Raw genomic sequence first — 17,994 nt, forward strand, 5'->3', positions numbered from 1 at the left:
GCTCATGGCTTATTCCTTAACTACACTTATCTAAAGAATTGGGTGCTAGTTATCTGCTGTATGCAAAGAGTAGTAGTTACCAACCCCGGTATGAATAGTAGAAAGGCGATTCCCATCCGGTCGTGGAAAATCATGACGAGCATCGCGGCCGTGGGAGTTGGCTCTGTGCCAGCCATAGTGACAGGCCTATAACTCGGGGATAGGGAACCTGTACTGGTGTTGGCCGGCGGTTGGACAACGCCGAAGGTCGTATAAACGGCTTATCCAATATTTTTGCTGTATCAGGGTTAGCACCGTAACCTGCTACCGGCCGGGGATGAACGATTGACCCCAGGGCAGTGTATCTTCACTCGGATCTTCCCCCAGAAAGCGTGCAGATTTCCGTTTTGCAGCCAGCAGACCAGATTCCCGCGCACCTATCCAAAACAAGCTGGCTATCCCGCACTCTCTCTGCTGCCTTCCCCCACACTAAAACGCAAACCCCACGGGGAAGCTTGACGGGGTCTTGCAGTCTCTGTTGCTCTGGACAATGGGAAAACCAAGGCCTATATAAAGAATCAATTCCCCTTTCCTCGGGCTCCAGAACCCCCCTTGGAAAGGAAGCGGCGGGAAAGGCCAATCGCTGAGTTGCATATCAATTCATCCCCTGGAACGGTTTCCACGGGCACTTAACACATACTGCACACAATCCCTGTCGCAATCTTTCTTGACCCCATTATCCTTGTTAACTCTGACACGTCTGACCAACGACCTCACCCTTGGTTCACATTTTCCTGATACCAGATACTCTAGATATCGATAAGCTCTTTTGCTCCGGACGCAGTCGTCCAGTACCGACCATGGCGCCCACCGTCGCCCAAGTGGCATCAAACGGACATAGCGCGGGAAATGACGGGGGTTCTGGCTCGAAGTGTCTCTACTCCGCGCAGACCAACTTGCTCGCTGCGCAAAAAAAAGCTTCACATGATTTCCGCTCGGATGTCGTCACGACACCGACGGAGAATATGATGCAGGTAATTATGAAAAGAAATCAATTCCTTGGGAAACACAGAGCCGGGCAAGTGAAAGCCCCGGAGTATGTACCTTGCTCGTGGCCAATTACATCCTGCGGGAGCTCTTGCGGGGTCATTTTTGATTCTGCATTGCATGTATTGTCAATATTGGGAGTTTGCTTCTGCAGCTGGCTATTTGCTTTTTTTTGCTTACGTCCCTGTGCGGTTAATAGTGCAAATTCGTCTCTCTTTTGATATATTTTTTATTTCTCGGCTCACCGATAATTCCCAGGCCATCATCGATGCAACGTTCGCAGACGATGTGTTCGACGAAGGCGGTGATCCCTCCGTCACGGCCCTTGAGCAGAAGCTCGTGGAGCTCACGGGCAAAGAAGCCGCCCTCTGGGTGCTCTCTGGGACCATGGGCAATCAGATCTGTCTACGTACACACCTGACACAACCTCCACATTCGGTTCTGCTGGACCATCGAGCACACATTTATACGTGGGAAAGCGGCGCGCTGCCGGTGATGTCACAGGCGAGCGTGACTCCAGTTCACCCGGCAAACGGAATCCATTTGACGTTGGAGGATGTGAAGAAGAATATGATTCCCGAGGAGAACTGTATGTGATCCACTCCCAGTGCCCCTGGCTCGTGAAACTTGTCTGATTCAGATTTCCAGTCCATTTCCCACCCACCCGGGTCGTGGCTTTAGAGAACACCCTCAATGGAACCGTGTTGCCTCTGAAACATGCAAAGGAAATCTCCGACTACGTCCGCAGCTATCCTGTCCCTCCGGGCCAGAAGCCCGTCGCCATGCATCTCGATGGAGCACGGGTTTTCGACGCTGCGGCCGGAGAAGGAATCGATATAAAAGATTACTGCGCCTGCTTTGACAGCATTAGCGTATGTCTTGCAAAGGGTGTTGGTGCGCCAATCGGTAGTGTAATCCTTGGCTCCAAACCATTTATTGCGCGAGCAAAATGGTTCAAAAAGATGTTTGGTGGTGGAACAAGACAGGTATGGGCTCTCCATTTTCCCCATTTCCCCAAACTTTCAACCAAATCGATAAAAGGGGGGAAACAAGAGAATGAATGGAAAAAATATGAAAACAATACGAAAAATGAAAAAAGAGAGAACTAGGCTGAATAAAACAAATTTAACAGCCTGGAATGATGGCCGCGGCTGCTCACGCGGCCCTGACAAATTCCATTCCTCAACTGCCCCGCGTCCACTCACTCACCAAATCCACCGCCGCCCGCCTCTCCGCGCTGGGCTACACATTCTCGTCCCCGGTGCAAACAAACATGATCCTTCTTGACCTTGAAGCCGCGGGAATCCCCGTCGCGGCGTTCGTGGACTACTTGACCGAGGCTGGTGTGCAGGTGTTCCCCACACCAAGATTGGTGTTTCACTATCAGACAGCCCAAGAAGCGGCGGACAAACTTGTCGATGGGCTGGGGCTGTTGATACAGGATAAGAAAGCTGGGAAGGACCTGGTTGCGAGGAAGATGACGGGTGGCTATGCCAAGGGTGGTTCAGAGTAGGTGAACCTGGGGCGTGTATCCTCTGTGAGACTCCAGCAGAGGGTTTTAACTTAATGAACATGCATGGTGAATGAGTATGAATTGTCTTTTTAGTCGTACAACTTTTGTTGTTCAGACAGTACAGCAGAGTTGGGTTGATGATATTGGGATAGCTGCTAGACTAAACATAGAATGAGGCCCATCTGTTTATCTTTGGCAGGCAATTCAAATAGGCAGATATGAATTGAAAAATGGTGGATATTATAAAGTGTGTTTTCATTTCAAAATATGGTACATAGAATTTCCAGTTGTATGGGCTAGACCAGGTGTCTTGCTAAGAGAACATGAAGGGAAAATGTGTCAATATGAACTCTAATGAGCAAAGGGCTAGTAAAAATGGACGGTGGGAAACTGAAAAAATAACGATGATGACTCCAGGTCCAAACCCACATTAAGGCTTAGAGAGGAGAATAGGACAAACACCCAAAAGACGGAGTAACCTAACCGCCAGCATGCACGCGAGACCCCAAGACAAGATAAGCAGGGTGTATGTGACCCCCCAAAAAAAAGAACTTCCTTTTATACAAATGGCAGCCGGTAGGAACATTAGTCTTCACATCATCATTTGTCCCCTCTCATGATCACCGGGGAGGCACTTCAAGGGTTCATTTCTTCTCCTGGCCGCCACCTCCAAAGAAACTTGTGAAGCTATTTTTCATCCCTTTCATCTGCTCATCTCTCATCTTCTCTTCCTCTGCAGCCATCTCGGCAAGCCATTTCTCTCCATTTTCTTGGATCTCCTTCTCAATCAACTGGTATTGCTTTTGGCCGCGTTCTCGGATCTGGTCCCAGAGCATCTTGCCCTGCTCCAAGCCCTCAGTGGTACTATGATCCAACCCATCGATAGCCGTTCCCATTGGCTTGATACCGAAGAGTGACGCGATGCTGCCGATGCTGTGCTTTGGTCTCTTGGCGCGTTCTTCGGCTAATTGTTGTTCAAACTTCTCACGCATGATCTTTTCCCGTCGAGCGAATTCGGCGGGGATGTACGTGCCCTCGAAGGATTTCAATACAGTTCTGACGTCATCCATACCCATTCCCGCGACGTATTCAAGGAAAGGAATCAGAGCAACAAGGGATCTATCTTTCGGATCACCGTTCCATTTAGGAAGGATGATGGCATTCTCGGGTTGGCGTTTAGCGTGGGGCTCATGGGTGTCGATCAAAATGACCTTGGAGAGGTCACGGTTGAGGTAAGAGAGATCCTATCCAAGGTTAGAGAAAACGGTCGAGTGCGCAGGAATACAAAGGACAAAAAGATACCTTAACATATTCACCATCCTCGTATTTCGTGGCTTCTCTGAATAGCGGCCAGCGGATGATTCGATAGGGATCCAGCTTGCGAAGCACTTGGTCGGCCATCATGCTAGGAACGGTGGTGAAGAGGACGAGCTCGTAGTACTGATTAAGATACCGGAGGAAGTAGTCAACTCCTGGGCGTTTAGCAACTCGCCATCCGTGTTCCCGAGTCCATTCGCTGTGAACAAGAAGATCTTCCAAACTGAGCACCAGTGTGTATGGCTGCCTCAGCGCGGGATCCTCTTCGGGCAAAAGCTTCTCAAAAGCTGGGTCTTTGTAGTAGCTTGTCAAATCATCGAAACGTGCCTTGATACGGTTAAAGAACAGGCCGGATCCCCAGCCCGAAGGGGCATCTGGATGGGCTTTCTCCTCTTCCTCTGTAGCCCAGTCTCGACCAAGATATATCGTCCCAGCGAGGCCAACGCTGAGCATAATGGCATACGTCAGGTTTGCAAGTCGGGTGCGACGGCGGTCAAGAGAAGATACATAGGCATTCTTTGGAATATCACCACCGCCGCCGCTCTCATCTCCAGCGCCACCCCTTTCGGGATCTTCTGTGAGGTTCAGGCCGGTGGGACCACGGCGTCTTGATTTGGCAGCCAACTCCTCGGCTATCGTAGACGGGATACCTCGTGTAAGATCGGGAAGAGGCTGCTGCGGTTGCTGCGCAGACTCCGACTCCGAGGCATCTTTCGTGGGACGGCTCTCTGTCTCGAATTCGGTCTGGTTATTTGAAAACTCCGGGGATTTTGCACCGGCACCGGATGGCCCCATTTGGGCGTGGCTCACACCAGCGCCAGCACCGGTAGACTGTGGAGCTTCATTCTGTTGCGATTCGGGGTTTGATTCAAATTCCGTCTGTTCTTCGGAGAAGTCCTTTGGTTTCGAGGGATTTGGTGGTTGGGAGACGACTCGTGGTTTTTGAGAGGGATTGACATGAGAGCTAGATGAAGGGGCAGACGAAGGGATATCGTAGCCATGGGGTTTGTGGTTTTTGGCATAATACCTTGACTGGAGCGTTGTGTAGGATAATCTGATAGAGGTGGGAATCGCTCTGTGCCTCATCAGAGGCAGAGCAGCACGGCTGAGCATCTCGGCGGAGTGCTATTCACATCAATTAAAAAGTAGAAACAAGCTCTGTGCTCATGTTCTGGAACCACAGAGCATTGATTGAGAAACGGTGGGAGGACTGGGGCTGGATGGCTGAGGGCTGCCTCTCCGCGGTCAAAAATTTGGAAATGTTCTTTGAGCTCCAACCTGGCTGGCTACGGCTCTCTCCAGCGGCCAAGCGTGCAATCCCGTGATGCTCTGTTTTTGGTTTAGTTAACTTTAGTGGAGTCGAACTACAAAAAGGCATATCACAAAAACTTTCAGTCTTTTTCTTTTTTCTTCTTTCTTTTTTTTTCTTCTTAACCAAAATGAAAGTTGAACAACCCAGACAATTGAAATTTGACACCTTGCATGAGAAAAGTTAGTTTCTCAATTGGTATGCATTGTGTTGTATTAGCTGGGGAGACCGAGGTCTAGTTTACTGGCCGTCTTACCCCCAAGAACGACAAGTGAGATTCCAATCACCATGTCGTCCCGTTGGTTTCGATACATGCACTTTAACAATAATGATAATGATTTGTCTCTTGAGTCTCTCGGAATCTGATGGCTATTCGGAATTCCACTACGCCCCTGTGACAAACTTTAGCTCTATGCAGCCGTGACATGGCTCGTGGCTATGGTTTAAGGACCGCCCGGCAATCGATCACATGATTCTCTAAGATTCCGTCAATGGTAGCACCTCACAGCAGATGCTTTTTTTTCATTGCTTTTCATACTTTTAGTCACAATTTTGATTTGTACCCTGACCGGACCAGAATAACAGGCTGACTAGTCGTTCTGTGGCTGAACCCTGATGGAAGAAGCCCGTGGATCATGATGCATCTCAGTTTTAGGCGGAGATTGTTGTCATACCATTGTAGATGAATCACCTTGTTATCCCAGCTCACTGGTTGTACACTCACAGCGCTTCTATTAAATGGAAAAGAAAATCAATGCCAAAAAAAAAAAATTCACCACCTTGACCTATATCATAGCTCTTCATCAGTTTCCATCTTGTCAACCTGCTGCTCTGCCTTATTTGCTTCCCGAGCTAGAGAGGCTTCTTTATCAATCATTTGCCGCGATATGGCCACAATGTTGTCTTCGATGAGCTGTTGACCGACGTCTTGAATGTCTGTGTGTATATAAATTGAGAAACAGGGTCCGGACTCAACAGGGATTAAAGAATTACTTACGCTTCTTCGGGTCCACCTTTCCGACATATCTCGTCTTAAGCTGATCCTTTGTGAGCTCGGTCTCCTCTTTCACTCGCTTCTCGTATCCTTCTGCAAGGCCAACAAGTTTCTGTAGTCTCTCGACATTCTGCTCTCCATCTTCACGGAAATTCTTCATCTGCAGGGCGTCCGTCCAAACATGCTTGTGTAGATTCATCAACATATTTTCCTCTAGCCCAGTCTTTCGATAATTGATAGCGATGCTATAGTAATGTCGGTTCAGACCGTGGATGAGAGCTTGGATCGACGGCTTGTTGAGGTGGCCCAAATTGGAAGTGGTTTGACGAGGCTCTTGGCCCATTACAAGAGTTTGTGGCGCGATCAACCGGAATGCATCGATGACAACTTTTCCTTTAACAGATTGAATCGGGTCAATGACGACAGCGACGGCGCGCGGAGTAAGTTGTTCGAAGGACTGTTGGGTGTTGATATCGACCGAGGAGAGCCAGCATCCAAAACCAGGATGGGAGTGATACCATCCAACCACTGTCTCTGGTCTACATGTAGGTTAATAACGTTCTGTCACGCTTGGGAGGGGGAAGAAACTAGATCTATCCGGCCGTCAACGAACCTTCCTGTTTGTCGGAGCATGTCCATCATGTTTGTCTGAAATACGGGGTCGACTGCCTCAACGCTGACACCGGTACCACTCTGCGGCATAGCAAATACGTCGACGACTCTAACAGTATATTCGTCCACGAAGTCTCCGAGCATCAAGCCCATGACCTCCATTGGCACACCGGCACGACCATGCCGCAGCATCTTTAAGAGGGCGAGCGAAGAAATGTGGACAGTCTCTGAATTGTCTATGAGGTTCGGGGTATCCTGGAACGGGCAATTTGTCAGTTCCGACATGGAGTAAAGTCATGCCCCAGGGTCGAGGCTTAAAAGACAACTTTCGACCAGCTGCCACAGTCGAAGAGCAGGCAAACGTACCCCACTGGGAGCAGCATTCATACCCATCCCCTGGGCAGCTTGGAGCATTCGACTCAGGCGCTCCATTTTGAATATGAGACCTGTCTAGCCTTGCGAGCAGTAGGGAGAGAGGAAAACGGGACGGGATGCAATATCCACGCCCAAAGGGCAAGCTAAAGGGAAGCTGTTGGAACAAAAGAGCGGAGTGGCGCGGGTGCTAGAGAAAGAGAGGCGGCGAGATAAAATGGACAGGGAGCCCAGAACGGTCTGCTGCCCTAGACGGAGTTAAGATGGAGGTTTTGGATGTCGTCGTGCAGGTGTGGTTTCTGACTGAGCAGATGGAGCAGCGCGAGTTCGTCCGTTCTCTCCGTCCGCTGCGCTGTCCAGGTTGCCTGTCTGGATCGCAGCCACAGCAGGCGAGGCGCGAGAGCTGTCGACGGGCCAATCAGAACGAGGATACTCATTAGTCAGCAGAGGCCAAACCTTAAGCTTGTGGCTCCGTCAGTCAGGTGCCCGGCGGCCAATCAGCGGGCGGTGCCGTACTTTGTGCTTGTTCCCCCCATGAAATCATCCGCGCAGCAGGTCTTCCTCTCTCTCGGCCCCCCGTAGTAATTCTCTGCCTTTCTCACTCCGTTCTCCTCGCATTCACTGCTGGCTAATGTGCCTGTGCCATTCTCTTCTATTCAGCGCTCTGTTCCAGTCAGTCAATCCTAGACTCTGGCACTTCACTGCTTGCTCCCACTTTGTTCAAATTTCACTCCGCCCCCGTTGCCCTCGTCGCACGCACGTTTGATAGCAACTAAGCGCTCCCGATTTGGCCGATTGCAGCCATGGCTGGTCTCGGTCCCATTGATCTTTCTATGACGAATGGAGCTGCTGAGAAGAAACGAGTTGCTTATTTCTACGATTCCGACGTGGGCAACTATGCTTACGTTGCTGGGCATCCGATGAAGCCTCATCGGATTCGAATGACCCATAGCTTGGTCATGAATTATAGCTTGTACAAGAAGATGGAAATCTACGTAAGTTGCGTCTGTACACATCCCTTTAACTTTTCTTCCTTTCTTTTTCTTTTTCTTTTTTTTTTTTTTTTTTTTTTGGTTGCCCCTTTGGGGTCCTTTGCGTACGTGCTGCTGGCCCGGTTTTGGGTAAATTTTACTGACGAGGCTTCCCCTTCAGCGCGCCAAACCGGCCACCAGGCTAGAAATGACACAGTTTCACACTGATGAATATATTGACTTTTTGTCCAAAGTAACCCCCGACAACATGGAAAGCTTTCAGAAAGAGCAGCAGCGATACAACGTGGGTGATGATTGCCCCGTATTCGACGGGCTCTTCGAATTTTGCGGCATCAGCGCCGGCGGCTCCATGGAGGGCGCGGCGCGCCTTAACCGGGGCAAATGCGACATCGCCGTGAACTGGGCCGGTGGTCTTCACCACGCAAAGAAGAGCGAAGCCAGTGGCTTTTGCTACGTTAACGGTAAGTTGTTTCCTTGTTTTGTATGCCCTAACTTCCTTGTTGACGTGCTCAAAAGACATCGTTCTCGGAATCCTCGAGCTGCTTCGTTTCAAACAGCGCGTTCTCTATGTCGATATTGACGTACACCACGGTGACGGTGTCGAAGAGGCCTTCTACACGACCGATCGCGTTATGACCGTCTCATTTCACAAGTACGGTGAGTACTTCCCGGGCACGGGCGAACTCCGCGATATTGGTGTCGGTGCCGGGAGGTATTATGCAGTGAACGTTCCGCTGCGCGATGGTATAAACGACATCTCATACAAAGGAATTTTCGAACCGGTGATCAAGAACGTCATGGAGTGGTATCGACCTGAGGCCGTCGTCCTCCAGTGTGGCGGTGATAGTTTATCGGGTGACCGTCTTGGTTGCTTTAACCTCAGTATGAGAGGCCATGCCAACTGCGTGAAATACGTCAAGAGCTTTGGACTCCCGACCATGATCTTGGGTGGCGGCGGTTACACCATGAGAAACGTTGCCCGTACGTGGGCATTTGAAACTGGTCTGCTTGTCGGGGAGCAGCTGCCCACGGAATTGCCCTACAATGATTACTATGAAGTAAGCTCCCCACATCCTTTAATAACCACGCTTTGCTAACGTGTTGTTGAAAAGTATTTTTCGCCCGATTACGAACTGGATGTTCGGCCATCCAATATGGATAATAATAACTCTAGAGAATATATCGATAGAATCCGGAAGCAGGTCATTGAGAACCTGAAGCGTTCCGCCCACGCGCCTTCCGTGCAGATGACGGATGTTCCCCGTGACGCTTTGGTCGATGGCATGGATGACGAGGCCGACGCTATCCTTGACGATCTGGATGAGGACGAAAACAAGGATACGCGATTCACAAAGAGACGATTCGATCAATATATTGAAAAAGAAGGTGAACTAAGCGAAAGTGAAGATGAGGAGATGGCAGCCGAGAATGGTGTCCGCCGCCAACCCAATGGCACAAAGCGGCGCAATCAAGTCAATTACCGAAACTTAGAACCTGAATCTGGAATGAACAGTGGTATTGCCACTCCTCGCGATGCGTCTTCCGTCGCTGATGAGGAGGTTTCTGATACGAAGATGGACGATGTTGGAGATATTGATATCCCGGATAAGCGCTCACCTACCCCCACTGCGGAACCTTCAACTCGACCTGAATCAAGGATAGAGACGGAGGAGCCCTCCGTTCCAGAGCAACAAACAGCCCCCACGACTGAAAATGAAGACAAAATACCGGTAGCATCTCCTCCAGTGTCGCCACAGGGGTCGGCACAACCGAATGGTGACGAGGATACCAATATGGAGGACGCAATCGTCGAGCCAGAGCCATCCGAGCCGCCAACGGCCCCCAGCGAACCTTTGGTCGCCACTCCCCCCAAATCACCTCAACCTGAAGCTTCGGCCCAATCAGCCACATCTCCTCACCCCGCAGAACCTGAGGAGGGTCCTGCGAATGCTGAGTGACGGATGCGTCTACTTTACGACAATATGTAGCTCCAAGACATGTACTCATGCGGCATTTGATTTTCAAGGTCTGGCGCCAGGAGAAATACTAGGCGAGGTTTCATCATATGAGAGTTCTAGCAAGGCGTGGAAAAGCGGCTTGGGGTGGTGGGTAATCGACTTTACTTCGGCAATGGGGTTTTCTCTTCATGTTCTTGTCATATATCTACTCCGTATAGTGTCTATGTTATTTTTAGTTTCTACGGCAATGTAAAGCGTTGTGTCAGCCCATTTCACTGCTCTTCCAGCGCTCGGCCACCCGATAAGCTTTGCGATTAGGGTTTAGGGCTACTCACGTGGTCAAGACAGAGCCCCGTGACTCCGCAACACGCGCCAAGATTTTTGGAGCCCACACTAAGCGAGCACCGAAGCTGAGGAAATTGAATATCGCCAGCGAGGGAATCGAAGCCAACACCCTGTCCTCGATACCGCGACCTCTCCAATCCCCCGACTTCGAGTATCCGCCGACCGTATATTTTCCCTTGTCTGTTGGGTCGTCCAGTTAATAATTCGCCAAAATGTCTAAGAGAGGGTGAGAATTGATGGTCCCACTTGTTCGTTTTTACTAGATGGTTAGGTGAAAGAGGAGGTTACAATTCGTTATGAAAGAGAAAAAGTCGACACGAGGCCGATTGATGGAGATGGGAACTTTATCCAGTTTTTACCAGCTGGATTTAAATATGAGAACGAGAAAATGCTGACATTTGGGGGTTTACTTAGTCGTGGCGGTGCCCAAGGCAACAAACTCAAGATGACTCTCGGTCTGCCAGTGTATGTTCCCTCTCTTTTTGCGAATTCCCAGATGTATTGGTCCTCCGAAGATATTCAGGCGTGCGAAATTTGCGAAGAAAAATGGGGGGGTGAATCGCATGGCGCGTTTTGAAAGATACAACGGGGGAAGCCCGCGAACAGTGAAGTGTGATGGGACAGAAGACTGATTCTCTACGAACAGTGGCGCCGTGATGAACTGCTGCGATAACTCCGGCGCTCGAAACCTTTACATCATCTCCGTGAAGGCCTGGGGTGCTCGCCTCAACCGTCTTCCCGCTGCTGGTGTCGGTGACATGGTTATGGCGACCGTGAAGAAGGGAAAGCCCGAGTTGAGAAAGAAGGTCATGCCCGCTGTTGTTGTCAGACAGAGCAAGCCATGGAGACGTCCCGACGGCATTTACTTGTACTTCGAGGATAACGCTGGTGTGGTGAGTGCTTCCTGGACTGGTGATATTCGATCGCTCCTGCGTTGCTATTACACGAATCGCGCAGGGTTTACTAACTATACCTTTTTGTTGCAATGCAGATCGTCAACGCAAAGGGTGAAATGAAGGGTTCGGCTATCACAGGTCCTGTTGGAAAAGAAGCTGCCGAAATGTGGCCTGTAAGTTGAAGCTCCACGACATTTTCTATACCGTTGTTTTGAAATACAGTATCCGGCTAACCTCCCTAATAGCGTATTGCTAGTAACTCCGGCGTTGTGATGTAAATTGGGATTCTCAAAATAAAATCATGAATACAAATTCTAGGCGTTTGATGTGATACGCAAATTCAATATTCCAATTCTCAAATTTCCAGGATCTTACCGTGTGTTTATTCCATCTACATGCTCCTACGGCCTCCTTTTGCCTGTGCTCAAATCACTCGCTATACCGTTCGCGCCCGACAAAAGGAGACTAAGGGACAACGCCATCGAGTAAGTCGAGTCGACGTCCTACATTCATTGTAGGCGGTGCCGTACGTGAACGTTGCCGATGGTTACAGATGCGCTCCAACGATTATTGCTCTGCCAATGCTCTCGAATGCCAGGATGTTTATGCTGATTTGTTTTTTAATCGTATCTCAATACACCTCCGCAATAGAGACACTTTAGGCACTCATCCGAGCCTCGTCATGCCATGCTTCAGAAGGGCTTCAAAACGCAAAAAAAACGCTTTTAGAATTGACCATTAAATTTCTCGGCCGAAGAGCTGTAATTACGTGACATAGGTCAAGTATCGTATGTACCCAAGTCATTATATATATATATCCAATTACTACCCAACGTTTGCTCCAGTCGCCGTTCCCTTCTCAGTATTGACAACCATCCCATTCTGCTTTAGCATTGGTCTGGTCACTGAACCCGGGACTCGAGATGCCTTTGGGGGAGAATCGCTCTCTCCAGACGGAGTGCTGGCTCCATCTGCCAAACACAAGATCAGCCAAGCCATTAACATGCCCAACGTTATCACGGCAGCAATGTGCACTATCCACCAGATATGCTGTACCCCCAACTGGCAAGTAATGATGTCATATTTCCATTCCATGACCGAAGGATCGGCGTCAAACCAGAGGGATAGAAGGCCTGCGTTACCGCCAAACTCGCCCATCATAGAGCGAAGGGTGACTTCCCTAACCGAGGGCGTAGATGGTGAAAGGTGATCACTAATGAGTTCCGGTGTATACCGTTGCGCGTCCCATGACCAGCCCGCCTCAACGTCACTGCTTGAATTCTCCGTATCGCCAGATGTGTGATTGACAAAGTGGACAACGTCGCATCCAGTATGGTCATGGCCAGTCAAGATCAACCCTTTTCTCCCTCTGCCTCCGGCGGGAGCGTGAGCATCTCCGCTCATTCCGAAGATGCCTTGGAGAATTCCCACGCGACTCAGATTGTCGCTGATATGGTTCTGCTCCCGCAGTCCTCCTTTTTTGAACCGCAGCTCGCCTTCGACTGGCCACTCATCGTCCTGGGCGAAAAAGTCAAAATGTGGAGCATCGGTGCAGACGCCTGCTTTTTTATGGAGGGGTAGATGAGTGAGAAGGAGAGTGAAGGTGCTTCGGTCCTCTACCGGACGGGAGCGATAAGAGATCACGTCGTTTAGAAAGGTATAAGTTTTGTCTTGTAGTGATTGCCTGAGAGCCGGGGTGTCGAGAAGAAGGCTGTCAAGAACGATGAGGTGCAAGGATGGCGTAGGTCGTGCATTTTTGGCGGAAGAGTCATTCATTACAGGCAGAAGATACTCAAATCGCATATCCCAATTATGTCTTCCAAACTCCCTCTCGAAACGCTCAATGCGTTTCTCCGAAATATCTCCCGCATAGCCAACGTCATGATTCCCAGCAATGCTGATAATGCGGCTTGACCAACTCGTCTCTTTGCCGGAACGGGGGTCTGGAAGTCTCTCTATCCTCTCATCCCCTGCACCGTACCCATCGCTCCCCGTAATAGTGATCTCATCATCAACCCTCACGCCCCCCTTAAACACCCGATTCCAATACCTTCTCGTCCGCAGACCAAATTCTGTATCAGACACCCACTGGCTCCCAATCAGATCTCCCAAAACCGTAACGTGCGTCGGCCTCGTCCACCAGGATAGCGTTCGATAAATATGCGCAAGGTAGTAATCATTGCCAAACAGATCTAGTCGTTTTCGCGCGGCGTCTAGAGAACGAGGGATATCCACGACGACTATGTCCTTCGCAGCCTTGCTGAGCGTAGCTCCACGCTCACTCCACGTTGATGCAGAGACAACTCGCGTCCAGTGTCTTTCAAGATGGTTCGTAAACCCATCATTGGGCCCGGGGAGCGAGCTATCCCCTTCGATCTGCGGGTCGGCTAGAACCAGGAGCCGAAACGGCGCTGGAGGAATCACCCCCTCCACAAAGTTATTACCACCATTTCCACTGTCGCCGTCGTCATGTCTGTAGCCAAAATGTTCTTTTAAAATATTCGTAAATGCGGTCGGCGCGGGAGCGGAGTCGGCAAGACTAAGGTTGGGTACGGGGAATGCGCAGCCGTGGAATACGGGATACAGATATAGGTAGACGAGTGATGCTATTGATAAGGGTAGCAGAACGGAGAGAACTCGCTGGAGCACATGGCGGAGTAACATAGATATACACGCATGGACGCTGCGAGCAGTTGTGTGCCATGCGTTGATTCCGAAGGAGCAGGAATTTTTTTTTTTTTTTTTTCAAGGGGCAGTTTGGCAATGGCGCTCTTAGCCAGGGTTGTCCTTGGCTCAACGAAAAAAGACAACCCCAGTGCAAACTCGTTATCGGCCACCCGCCAAAAAGATTCTACGACGCAACGGTCGAGGGCCAAGCATTCCACGACAGCTACTCTAACTTTATGTTTAAACAAGTCAATCTATAAAAATATCACATTATCAGGATATTGAGAATACAGTTAAAAAAATAGCTTGATTAACTATCATACATCTGCCGATCATAAAAGGGTTTCTTGACATTGAAAGAAAAATTTCTCACCAACTTATCTCAACGCAAATATTAAAATAACCTACAATATCGTTAAAAAAAAAGGAAAAAGAAAAAGAAGAATGAGGTAGCATCCTAGCCTAGGAACTCCATTTAAAGAACAAGAATATCTCCTTGTCTTCTGAAATATTGAATAAATTCAAGTTCATGGCCACACGCATCATAACTTAAAAAAAAAAAAAAAAAATTTCGAAGGTATCGGGTATATCTCAGTCTCACATGGCGCCGGGTAAGTATCCCAACGCCAGTTTGCACATAGTAATCGAGGAAATAAAGCGGAATTTAACAAGAATTAAAAAAAAAAAAAAAAAAAAAAAAAAGAAAGAAAAATTGAACTAAACAGGCGGCATACGAGGACAAATATTTCGAGTCGCTCCGCACACACAGGATAGAACAATATCGAAGTTCAAACTAGGTTGAATAAGAACGGGATGGAGGCGATTCGGCGTGCAAATTAGAGCTTTCCGTCTCAATGGCCTCTTTATTAAGCTCATCTAGATCTTTGCGGCTATCAGACGAGAGTACTTTATCACCATTGGATGGGGGACTCTTTTCTTTAGATTCCGACTTTAAGTTTTGTTTGCTCTTCTGGTTCATTAATGCTGGCGGACGCTGATTCATCTGGCGAGCCTGCCTCAAGCTAACTGTTTTCTGTTTGTTTGTGGTTTTCACAGGCAGGTTGAGGTCTCGCTCAATGGTGGCCTTCATCAGAGCCGCCATCCATAACCGTCCTTGTTGAATATTGTCAACTTGGAAATAGTGAACTGCTGGCTTTGTGAATTGTACAGCACGAGAGAGCCCGGCTTTCGGTGGAACGAGTTTGAAAATAAATGGCTGATCGTCTGGATTTGCCTTTGGTCGGGGGCTCTCAGAAGTTGGATCGGAATCAGTTGGCACAACTTGCGAACCGTTCGAGTTGGTTGGCGATGTTGGCGAAGCCTTCGCTCCAGTGAGAGTTGCATGAAGAGAAGTTATCGTATCATTATCTGCACGGAAAACGCGGTGAGACGATATGTCGATCAGTCCTCGCTCTTCAGTATCGTCTTCTGAATAGTAATAGGAGAGCCGGCGTCCACGAAGGATAAACAATCGTGGCTTCCAAGCAGCCATCAAATTCGACGACTTCTTCTTCATCCATCCATAATAATCACAGCCTATCATCTGTTCTTGCGGAGTTTTCTTTTCTAAGCCACGTATATACGCGCTTGTGTCTCTCTTCGTTTTTGTCCTCTGGGAAGGAGTCTTAGGCCCAAGGGCCAAGCTTATACCCGTATCTGAAACTTTCGACGAGGCATCGGTTCCCTCCATATCAAAGCTTTTAGAAGTACCGGATGGTGTGGTGGAATTGGTGCGGGCCGGTGATTTGGGGAGGTCCTTTATAGGGGAAGATGACGTCGAGCCCAGCTGAGCCTTTTCGTTGCCTGTCACTGCATCCGAGATGGCACGGAGACCGATAGCCCGGCGAAATTTAGGGGCCATACCCTTACTTTGAGAAGCTATCGGAGATGAGCGGCCTGAATCATTGTGGGGTTTCGAATGAAATGACGACAAAGAAGAAAGGATCCCACCACCTGAACTACTGTCCTCCAAATTGGTAACAGTTGGAGAATGGGAGTCATCGTCAACTAGTACCCGACGTGAATTGGCCTCTGCGGAAGAACCTCCAGTATTACCGAGTTTTCCAAAGGCTGAAAAGTATGGGGCAAACTCCCTAAAGGAATCCACACTGCTAAACCTCGAGTGTCGCTTGTTATTACGGCCCTTTGCATCCTCGGTTGCGCTGGATTGTCTTGAGTGACTCAAACTTCGACCTTCTGAATCTCGTTTTCGCAGAACATTCCGGGATTTCCTAGCATCGATTTCACCACCAGAAAAGTACCCTCTGTCTAGGTCAGGAGAATCATCAGTTGCAATCTCTTCAGTTGTTGCATGGCGACCATATCCATGGCTTTGGTTTCGGTCCTGAGCAGTGGTGGTCCCCAATGCAGTTCCTGGTCGCGAATCCGTGCCCGCTTTTATCGTCCATCCCCGATCAAATGAAGATTTCTTTTCGTGAGGGTTGCTTGCCATTCTAGAAGACGCACTTGTTAGAGGTCTCGTGGTGCGGGCGGATGACCTAGAGGCCTCCTCTGTCGATGAGTGCCGACGGTGGTAATTACTCTGCCTGATAAAATCCGGCGAAGGTCGCGACGCACTGTCACGAGTCCTCGGGCGGCTAAATCCAGCAGGGGGGACGGGAGACGGCGCCGCCCGACTCTGATAGCTTGAGAAAGTAGAACCCCTGGACTGTCTAGTCACAGGACGATGCGCTTCACTAACACTGGGGATCCGCGGCAGGAAAGAGGACGCTGTCCCGGAACGGCTTTGAGAGCGATCGTACTCCGCCGGCGAAGCCCCGCGTCCAGAGTACGTGGATATCGATTGTCTAGGATGTCCAATACCCTTGACCTCTTCCTGGAAAGCCTTAACTATGTGCCAAGTTTTGAGCCGTCGACCCATAACACCGAAATCAAAATCCTTCATGTATATGAATTCTTGGTCCATCTCAAGTAGGACGTCTCCCGTTATCTCTTGCTCCTTGAATATTTCGCAGTGTTTTGGGTCTGCACCAAGCTCCCGGAGGCGTTCAGCGACCTCTTCGTGACCCCAACGCCTGACGTCTGCCTCAGTGAACCCGCTGTCTTCCTCTTCATCTGTTTCAGCTCCGTGAATATAGGAAAGACGGTGATCCACATGGCTGCTGTATTCACTGCTGGAATCATTGAGGCCTCGGTGGGGTTCTTGTGCAACAACACTCTGCCGTGGTGTACTAAAATTCGTAATGTGCTCGTCGATTACGCTTAAAGTTTCATTGAGCACTGGGCTGTCCTCGCCATTAAGGTGTGTAACAATTGTCTCGCTGATCGTTCTTTGAATGTCCGGAGTCCTTGAGGAGGAAGTCGGGTTCGACGGGGTTCTTGATAGTGCTTGCGAATCCATCCCGCTGTCCGTTTCAACTCCGGTTGGGGCTTTGGTTTCGATTGCACTGGTATGTCTTGACACCTGAGGGGTGTCATTGTCATTTGAAACAGGCGACTCCAGCTCGGAATCGTAGTCCGGCTGTCCAGATGCATCTGTCGCTGAGGTGGTCGTGGCGCCCGGCGGGGCCGGTTTGCTTTGGGTCTTAACACCGATGTTTGGAGCAGTGGTGGTGTACACTGTATTATCAACTTTGTCAGAAAGCACAGCACAGTAGATGATTGGGAAAAAGCCTCGTACCGCCGGGAAAGAGACCCGTTTCATTATTTGTTACATGCCGCCCGAGAAACCAGCCATCACCAAAGCCGTCGTCCAGCTCCAACAGTTCCACTTTATCTCCTCGTCGAAGGGTGAGTTCATCGGCTCCACGGGAGTCAAAGTTATCTAACCATCGCACTGCTTGTTAGCAAGAAACGGTGCAATAAAAATGAGTGTCGGATTCTACTGACGGACGACTAGAAGGATATCGCCAGGTTGCACTCCACGGGGCGGTTGTGCACTCTGAGACATGGTATTTGGAACGGGAACAAGTGAACTGCTAAGGCAACCTTAAACCGATATCTTTACGGACACCAGGGTGGGAAAGAGTTCAC

General features: G+C 49.5%; 7 protein-coding genes across 7 annotated transcripts; 3 read left to right on the forward strand and 4 right to left on the reverse strand.

Moving 5' to 3' along the window:
- Nucleotides 1–321: 321 nt before the first annotated feature.
- On the forward strand, nucleotides 322–2,539 carry CIMG_04525 (threonine aldolase; the record flags this gene model as incomplete). Its single annotated transcript, XM_001245083.2, has 4 exons — nucleotides 322–1,013; nucleotides 1,285–1,615; nucleotides 1,675–2,012; nucleotides 2,159–2,539. The coding sequence occupies exons 1-4, from the start codon at nucleotides 840–842 to the stop codon at nucleotides 2,537–2,539; spliced, it is 1,224 nt and encodes a 407-aa protein (XP_001245084.1). The 5' UTR covers nucleotides 322–839.
- A 230-nt stretch (nucleotides 2,540–2,769) lies between these two features.
- On the reverse strand, nucleotides 2,770–5,075 carry CIMG_04526 (mitochondrial import inner membrane translocase subunit tim50). The gene is made up of 2 exons (XM_001245084.2): nucleotides 3,842–5,075; nucleotides 2,770–3,783 (listed from the first exon to the last, which is right to left on the reverse strand). Exons 1-2 carry the CDS (start codon nucleotides 4,967–4,969, stop codon nucleotides 3,184–3,186), a joined length of 1,728 nt encoding a protein of 575 aa, XP_001245085.1. The 5' UTR covers nucleotides 4,970–5,075; the 3' UTR covers nucleotides 2,770–3,183.
- Nucleotides 5,076–5,654: 579 nt separating this feature from the next.
- Nucleotides 5,655–7,441, reverse strand: CIMG_04527 (26S proteasome regulatory subunit rpn11). The gene is made up of 4 exons (XM_001245085.2): nucleotides 7,138–7,441; nucleotides 6,773–7,026; nucleotides 6,163–6,698; nucleotides 5,655–6,101 (listed from the first exon to the last, which is right to left on the reverse strand). The coding sequence occupies exons 1-4, from the start codon at nucleotides 7,201–7,203 to the stop codon at nucleotides 5,956–5,958; spliced, it is 1,002 nt and encodes a 333-aa protein (XP_001245086.1). The 5' UTR covers nucleotides 7,204–7,441; the 3' UTR covers nucleotides 5,655–5,955.
- A 289-nt stretch (nucleotides 7,442–7,730) lies between these two features.
- Nucleotides 7,731–10,363, forward strand: CIMG_04528 (histone deacetylase RPD3). Its single transcript, XM_001245086.2, has 4 exons — nucleotides 7,731–8,138; nucleotides 8,296–8,596; nucleotides 8,652–9,193; nucleotides 9,248–10,363. The coding sequence occupies exons 1-4, from the start codon at nucleotides 7,947–7,949 to the stop codon at nucleotides 10,091–10,093; spliced, it is 1,881 nt and encodes a 626-aa protein (XP_001245087.1). The 5' UTR covers nucleotides 7,731–7,946; the 3' UTR covers nucleotides 10,094–10,363.
- Nucleotides 10,364–10,528: 165 nt separating this feature from the next.
- CIMG_04529 (60S ribosomal protein L23) lies at nucleotides 10,529–12,002 on the forward strand. Its single transcript, XM_001245087.2, has 5 exons — nucleotides 10,529–10,664; nucleotides 10,853–10,903; nucleotides 11,085–11,331; nucleotides 11,430–11,507; nucleotides 11,580–12,002. Exons 1-5 carry the CDS (start codon nucleotides 10,651–10,653, stop codon nucleotides 11,610–11,612), a joined length of 423 nt encoding a protein of 140 aa, XP_001245088.1. The 5' UTR covers nucleotides 10,529–10,650; the 3' UTR covers nucleotides 11,613–12,002.
- Nucleotides 12,003–12,159: 157 nt separating this feature from the next.
- On the reverse strand, nucleotides 12,160–13,998 carry CIMG_04530 (uncharacterized protein; the record flags this gene model as incomplete). Its single annotated transcript, XM_001245088.1, has 1 exon — nucleotides 12,160–13,998. One exon carries the CDS (start codon nucleotides 13,996–13,998, stop codon nucleotides 12,160–12,162), a length of 1,839 nt encoding a protein of 612 aa, XP_001245089.1.
- A 796-nt stretch (nucleotides 13,999–14,794) lies between these two features.
- CIMG_04531 (polarized growth protein) lies at nucleotides 14,795–17,911 on the reverse strand (the record flags this gene model as incomplete). The annotated part of the gene is made up of 3 exons (XM_001245089.2): nucleotides 14,795–17,580; nucleotides 17,642–17,785; nucleotides 17,851–17,911. 3 exons carry the CDS (start codon nucleotides 17,909–17,911, stop codon nucleotides 14,795–14,797), a joined length of 2,991 nt encoding a protein of 996 aa, XP_001245090.2.
- Between the last annotated feature and the right edge of the window lie 83 nt (nucleotides 17,912–17,994).

This window comes from Coccidioides immitis, assembly GCF_000149335.2.
Source record: "Coccidioides immitis RS genomic scaffold supercont3.4, whole genome shotgun sequence".
Classification (NCBI taxonomy): domain Eukaryota; kingdom Fungi; phylum Ascomycota; class Eurotiomycetes; order Onygenales; family Onygenaceae; genus Coccidioides; species Coccidioides immitis.